This window comes from Tasmannia lanceolata, unplaced genomic scaffold (genome assembly GCF_043159265.1).
Source record: "Tasmannia lanceolata isolate RefF3 unplaced genomic scaffold, GAP_Taslan_0.1 ptg000008l, whole genome shotgun sequence".
Classification (NCBI taxonomy): Eukaryota; Viridiplantae; Streptophyta; class Magnoliopsida; order Canellales; family Winteraceae; genus Tasmannia; species Tasmannia lanceolata.
This window is the reverse complement of record NW_027518685.1, coordinates 66432740-66440371: the sequence shown is the minus strand read 5'-3', so window position 1 is coordinate 66440371 and position 7632 is coordinate 66432740. Positions and strand designations below refer to the sequence as shown.

The 7632-nt window shown below is 37.1% G+C and overlaps 1 protein-coding gene across 1 annotated transcript; it reads right to left on the bottom strand.

The window, feature by feature from the left end:
• Positions 1-1303: 1303 nt before the first annotated feature.
• LOC143883751 (putative WRKY transcription factor 51) lies at positions 1304-3638 on the bottom strand. Its single transcript, XM_077387070.1, has 3 exons — positions 3357-3638; positions 3097-3243; positions 1304-1632 (listed from the first exon to the last, which is right to left on the bottom strand). Exons 1-3 carry the CDS (start codon positions 3551-3553, stop codon positions 1404-1406), a joined length of 573 nt encoding a protein of 190 aa, XP_077243185.1. The 5' UTR covers positions 3554-3638; the 3' UTR covers positions 1304-1403.
• Positions 3639-7632: the final 3994 nt, after the last annotated feature.

Genomic DNA, 7632 nt, shown 5'->3' with positions numbered 1-7632 from the left:
ACCTATTTACATTGTGGCCCATCAAATGGACGGCTCGGATCATCCTATGGGCTGGACGGTACACTTCATTTTCAAAAATATGGGTGGGGCCTAAATTGGGCCTTAATGTTACTCTACGAACCACACCATAGGATGACCCAAACCATGGACGGCTTGGATCATCCTATGTTGTGGACGGTACGCTTCAATTTGAAAAATATCGGTGGGGCATACGATTGGGCCTTAATGTTAGTGTACGACCAACTCCATAGTATTATCCAAACCATGGACGGCTTGGATCATCCTATGTTGTGGACGGGCCTTAATGTTACTGTATGACCAACTCCATAGGATGATCCAAACCATTCATTTGATGGGCCACAATGTAAATAGGTTGTGTCCGAAAAATCATTTCCATAGGATGATCACAACCCTACAATCTATAGAGGTTGCATAAGATGTAGTTTCTATTTAGATCGGACGGCTAGGACTAGCCTATGGAAATGATATTAATTTTGGGACGACCTATTTACTTTTACTGCCCATCAAATGGACAGTTTGGATTATCCTATGGTGTGGTATGGGCGGGGGCTACGTTGTTCAAAGATGGGCCCACCATTCCACTAACGGTTTCTGTTGGGCCCACCAACTGTTCCTGTTGTGTGTGTGGAGAGAGAGAAACTTGACATATACGTTAAATCCTAACGTTTAACGTTAGCCAGCCGTTAGGGGGGTAACGTTTTCCATTTTTAACAGAGAGCTAGCTGCTAATGACCACGGTCCACTTGGCAAAAATAAGAGCGTTGTGTTTCTCTTTTTAATACAAAAAATGCTAAAGCTAAAAAAAAATTGACCAAATAATTATATGATTTTATAAGTGATTGAAGAGCATTTTTGTAAAAAAAAGGAAGTTAGTCTTCTTTTTAAAATTCACAATTTTCAATGACTGAAAAAATGGGGCTGTCCCAAGTAAAACAAAGGGCGTATATATCCCTTCCCCAAAAATATTATTGAATATTTGTTTATGCAAGATGAGAGAGGTAACGACAACAGGTGAGAGAGACTTGAAAGGGCCGTGAATGAGGAGGATGTGCTAGGGTTGGTAAAGAAAGAAAATAATTCATGTGAAAAATGGATTTTTGCATTCTTTCTTTTCCAACCCCATCTCTCTCTCTCTCTCTCTCTCTCTCTCTCTCTCTCTCTCTCTCTCTCTCTCTCTCTCTCTCTCTCTCTCTCTCTCTATCTATAGGTAATTAAGCAAATATTCCATGATTTTTTTCATGGTTGCATGAACGTGCCACTATAGTTTGAGAACACATCGGTGTCAGTACTATAGTTTAACGTACTCCTCATCAGATTATTTAAAATTGAAATTTACACTCTAGCATAGTCTATATATATTGGGAAACATGAAAGAACACTATCTAGGGAGAGGGGCGAGGAGGTTTCAAACTCCATGAATGTGGAACCATCAAAGGAATGGGCTCCGAAGAAGGAAGGCCGGAGTTGTGCTGAGGGGTGCAATAGATCACGCAGGGGCTCTCGTGGTTATGCACGCCCTCGTACGATGTAATCACATAGCTCGAGTCTTCTCGATCTCTTTCGACTCTCTTCTTCACAGGACAATCTCCATTAGAGCAACGATAATAATTCCTGATTTCCCATTTAATTAGTGATCAATTAGCTTGAATTGCTTCGCTAATCTAATATACTTGAAGCAATAATTGAAAAAAAAAAAATGCTAACAAAATTTGTTTAAATCATATCTATTAATCTATTATTCAGTTCTTCTCATAGCACTAAAATTCGTTGAGTCAACTCAAAACTTGTTTTTAAGTTTACTTGACTGGTTAGAAAATGGGTTGAATCGTTCGTAACTCGATAGCAATGAAAATATGTAAAAAGCAGATATAAGAGTAGAAAATTCAAACCTCGAGTTGACTCGACTCGACTAACATCCGAGTCCAGTCAACTTTTCGAGTTTTTGAACTATGGTTTTTATAATTTATGCTGCATGTAACTAAACAATGTAAATGGTGTAAATGTTGTACCAAATTTGAGAAAAAACAGCATAAATGATGCAGCAAATTTTCAATCTAAAGGGTGAGATATTTATTAACATTTACACATTGTAAATGGTGTAAATGTTGTACCAAAGTTGAATTCGGCATGCGATTTAATGCAGGAAACTGCTATTTATGAACATGTTTGAAATTTCTTCTGAGTAAGAACAAACTTATTCTGCTAAATTTTCTTATCTTTTATTCAGAATTGAAGTTGAAAAGAATTATACACACTCAGCTTGGTTGAAAGAGGAAACTACACTGCTGCTGCTGCTTTCTGAGACTTGTTTTATTCTGTTTATAATGTCTCTATGTCACTTAAATCAGCCATTCAACTTTTGGGATGGCTCAGATTATTGATAAAAGAGGGATGTAACTTAAGTCAGTTAAGTTACCTCATTAATTGATTGGAAAATGGGCTGATAAATGAAAAGAATCTTTTATTTCCTGAAAAATCCCGAAGATTATTAGGTAGAGAGAAATATATGAACAGAGTGTGGGAATAAAGTCTCTCTCTCTCTCTCTCATCTTTTCACTCCTATTTGTATTTTACCAGAAAATGAAGACACATGACAAGCAAGAGAGGGTGGAAATGCTGGAAAGGGGGTGGAAATATCATATCCCTAATCTTTTGTCCAATTGGGGTGTTGAAGTTACATGTGAATATTTCCAAACAATGTCTGAAAGTTTTAAAATTGATGTAGTTAATGGCTTCTAGCCTTATTTGAAACATAAGCACCAATTACTTTTGAAAACTGAATCAGAGATTAGGGTGGAAATATCATATCCCTAATATTTTATCCAACTGGGGTGTTGAAGTTACATGTGAATATTTTCAAATAATGTCTGAAAGTTTTAAAATTGATATAGTTAATGGCTTCTAACCTTATTTGAAACATAAGCACCAATTACTTTTGAAAACTGAATCAGAGATTATGTGAAGAATTAATAGAGTTTAAGAAAATCAGAACTCTAATCTCTCTATCAAGCAACTTCAATTCGAAGTAAATTAACTAGAAAACTAAATCAGAGATTCTTTTGCAAAATTAATTACCTGGGATTTGGGCTGTTCTTCACCTGCTTCTTCCCATACTTCCTCCACTTAAATCCATCATCCAATACTTCAAGCTCAGATTTTGTTCTAAATGCAATCCTAACCCCATGATCCATTTGAATTCCCCTCCCCTCACTTTCACTAGTCCTACATAAACAAAAATAAATAAAAATAGAAAGACCCAAGTTAGATAAAAGACCAACTCAAGTTAAAAAAATCTTTTAGACCATAAATAATCAGATTTGAAACTGATCACTTACATGTTGCTACTTCCGCCGGAGTCATCTATAGTTTCAACCGGAGCTGCCGGAATTTGAGAGAACCCGGTGACCGCCGGAGATATCAAATCTTCCTCGGAAACACATTCCAAGTTCAGATAATCGGAGAGTTCGAATGTCGGAATATCTGTTTGATGCCCGATAAACCCGTAATGGCGGCTTTTCGACGAGTCCGACATGGCGCCGACGGTGGAGAAATATAGGGTTTGGGAGCTCCGGCCACTATAATTAGAGAATATTGTATTTATATATGTATATGTTTGTGATGGTGCACTTTCGTGGAGAGGTCCTTCGGTGATAAAATGAAGCTTCTTTGTTGGTGCCACGTGTCACAATCATGATGTGACAATTGGCACGGCAATTTCATCAGCAGGGTGACGTTGGACATTCATGATATGGGACCCATTAGGTTAAAGATAACTGTTACCAAAAGCCAAAAGCAGTATTATCATCATTCTTCTTCATTGAATAAGAAGGATATATAGATTATATTATCTACTTGTATCCATGGTTTGAAATTTCGGTTTCGGACCTAGCCGAACCCGAATTTCGGCCGAAATCCGCTCAAACAAGGAAACTACTATTTTATTGGATATAAAATTTCGGTCGAAATTTCGGTAAAATATTAAATTAATTAAAAAAATAAAATTTTCGGTGAAATTTCGACCGAAATAAAATACCGTTTCGGATTTCATTGATTTCGGTGTCGTTCTCCACCGAAATCGGATTTGGGTCGAAATTTAAAACCATGCTTGTATCTACATAATGCATATGTGGCATATGTGCTTGCTCATCCGATCATAACATAATGCATATGTGGCATATTTGCTTGCTGATCAGGGACGTTGATCTGATGGGCCACCACAGGTTGACCTTGTGGGCTTAGATCTGATGTTGAACGGAAATCTCATTTACAAGATTTAGGGAAGGAGGAATCAACGGTTTAAAAGAACGAACTGGGCTCAGGTCTGATATTGAACAGAGATATCTTTCCCAAGATTTAGGCCATGCATGTGAACTGGATGAAAAATACAAAAAAAATGATCTCTTTTTTAATTGAGTTTTTCTTTTCCCTGTTTTTCAGTGACTTCTCCCCCTCCTCACTTCTGCCCCTCTCAATTCTCTACCTCTCCCCACCACTAGATAAACAAATATTCCAGGAAAAACTTTCATTGTTGCCAAACATAGATTTAGTAGGCATGAAAAAAAAATCAACAGCTTAAAGATACCTTGAAGGCCATCTTTTTCATCATACTTGACCAAAGGTCTAGAATTTATCTAGACGACCATCTTTTTCATCATACTTGACCAAAGGTCTAGAATTATCTAGACGAGGGTGAGACCAAGGGAAATAGGCCGGACTTGTGACGGCCAATAATATTCATCGAACTGATCATTGTACATATGGTAGTGGGTCCATTCTAGCCATCCGATTTCTTTTATATTTTAAAGAACAAAGCAGTAAAAATAGGCAAGTATAGTGGGTCCACCTATTTGTATGATCTAAATCATTCATTTAGTGCCTGCCACTTTTGATAGGTTACCCCTGAAAAACCTGCTATAGAAGATGGTCGTGCCCCACCAGTTTGATCAAGACCCCAACCGGTTTTATCGACATAAAATTATACCGATCAGAGAAGTTCAAGTCATATGTCTGGGAAAGCTGTTTGTGAGCTTCAGTTCATATAGCTTATATGAGCTAGAGTGCCACAATCATATGGGTCCCATATTTTTTGAGCTGATCCAAAGGATTCATTTGGAAGGCTTTTACATAGATAGGATGTGTACCAAAAATCAGGTCTATAGGATCATCATAACCCATCCAAAAGTGGAGGGAAAAATGGACGGACATTGTTTGTCGACAAATCTGCCCATTTTTATCCTCCACTTTTGGAGGGGTTAGGATGATCCAATCGACTTGATTTTTGGTTCACACCCTATCTATGATGGGGCCTTGCAAATGAATGGTTCGGATCACCACAAAAATGTGGGACCCATGTATTTGGGCACATACTCTAGCTCATATAAAGCTCACGAACAGTTTCCCCTGATAACTAGTGATTATTAGATCATTGTATATGTTTTACGTCTCATTTTATTGCATGCAATAGGATATGGAAAACTTCACACTAAAAAATTTACTAGGAAAAAAAGTTGTAGAAACTGTTTTACAACAATTTCAGGGTGAACAGACCTCTTTTTTTTTCTTTTTTTTTTTTATTAGTAAGGTGAACAGATCTTAACAGAGCTTGTTCCACTCAATCCAGAAACAAGATTAAAAAAAAAAAAAAAAAAAAAAAAAAACAAAGATTGGATAATTTCTTTATAAAGAAACGTTGGGTGACTGTCATTTCAAAAAAAAAAGAAGAAGAAAGAAACGTGGGGTGACTAGGTTGAGATATTGGCATAGCCTCTTTCAGACTTGAGTCTGAAGTGTTCACAGCTATCTAGCTTTCGATATGACATTCGCTTCGAGGAGAAATTATATGATGCCGACCGTGAAAATGAAGGGCGGAGAGAGAGAAAACCTCTCTCCCTTGATTTTTAATCCAAGGAAAAGCCCCGTCTTTTACTTTTCCCGGTTAAAAACCAAGGCAGCAGGTTTTGTCTCCTTCCGCCTTTTTCATTTTCACGGTCGGGCATCATATAATTTCTCCGTTTCGAGAAGATCGGAGAGAAGACACCATGCTTAATATGATATGATGAGTTTAGACTTTCATTCGTAGGAGAATAAGACTTTTAAATAGATAGGAAACAGACTTCGAAAAGGGCCAGAGCAGCTTTTTGGGTGAAAACAACTCAAGGGAAAATTTCCTTTCCACAATTGAGAGAGAAATAATATGATTATGGCCAATTTAGAGGGATACTATCTTAAATTCAAGGTCCCCTGAGTAAAAATTGAATAGGGTTTGTTCAAGTTATCTTTTTATGAGTGAAAATGTTGGGAATTTTAGAAATATTTTTTTTCCCAAACTTTCCAAAAAGTTCCCACAATCCAAACAGGGCCTTAAGGTCCCTTTCTTTCAATGTAAAATGGGCATAAACAAATGTTACACCTATTAGATGTAAAATGTGCGTAAAACAAATTTTACACCCATTAGATAGAAAATGGATGCAAAACAAATTTTACACTCATTTGATGTAAAATGGGCTTAAAAAAATTTTAAACCCATTTTTAAGTGAAAAAATGAGCGTAAAATTTGTTTTCGGCCTATTTTTTATGTAGAAAGTTTCGACAGTTAGTCTAGGATCATATATTTGAATTGAACTGACATGTAAAGACCATCTCATTCGTATCTTGCATGCAAGGGTCCCTAACTGAGCTGTTGTTTTCTTTCTGTCTTTCTAGTAAATCTGTTGTGTTCTTTCCAACACTTATCCTGGCAATTCTTTTGTCATTCAATGAAATGAGTTCATTTTCAGTAAAAAAAGAAAGAAAGTATAAAACTCTTGCTCTACTTCTTCGCAGGGATGTGAATGCAATCATTTGCAGAAAAAAACAAACAAACAAAAGAGGATAAAATATTGGAAAGGGTGGAAATATAATTTCCATATCAATATCAATATTGGGCAACGGGTACAACACGGTCTCTCTCGGTCTCTCCCCGTCCATGAACGGTTGGTGGCCCAACAATTAATTTGTTGTTAAACAAGGTAGGTCCCACCCATGTTTTTCAAAATGAAATGTACGGCCCACACCATAGGATGATCCAAACTATCCATTTGACGGACCACATTGTAAATAGGTTTTGTCCCCAAAAATCATTTCCATAGGATGATCCTAGCCCTTCGACTAAAGAGAAACTGCATATTATGGAAACCTCTATAGATCGGAGGGTTGCGATCATCCTATGGATGATTTTGGAGGCACAACCTATTTACGTTGTGGCCCATCAAATGGATGGCTTGGATCATCCTATGGTGTGGACCGTACACTTCATTTTGAAAAATATGGGTGGGGCCTACAATTGGGCCTTAATGTTACTAGACTCTACCCCCACAATCAGCTCCATCGGATGATCCTAACTCTTTGATCTATAGGTAAACTACACTGTATAGAAATCTCTATAGGTTGAAGGGTTAGGATCATCGAATGGATATTGTTTTCAAGGAACAACGTATTTACGTTGGGACCAACCAATTGAATAGTTTATTTATTTGAACAAGGTGGACTCCACTTTATTTTTAAGAGAATACGTGTACTTCCGTATATACTCCAATATAGAGATGATTTCCTTGCCCATCAAAGTATTTTTCA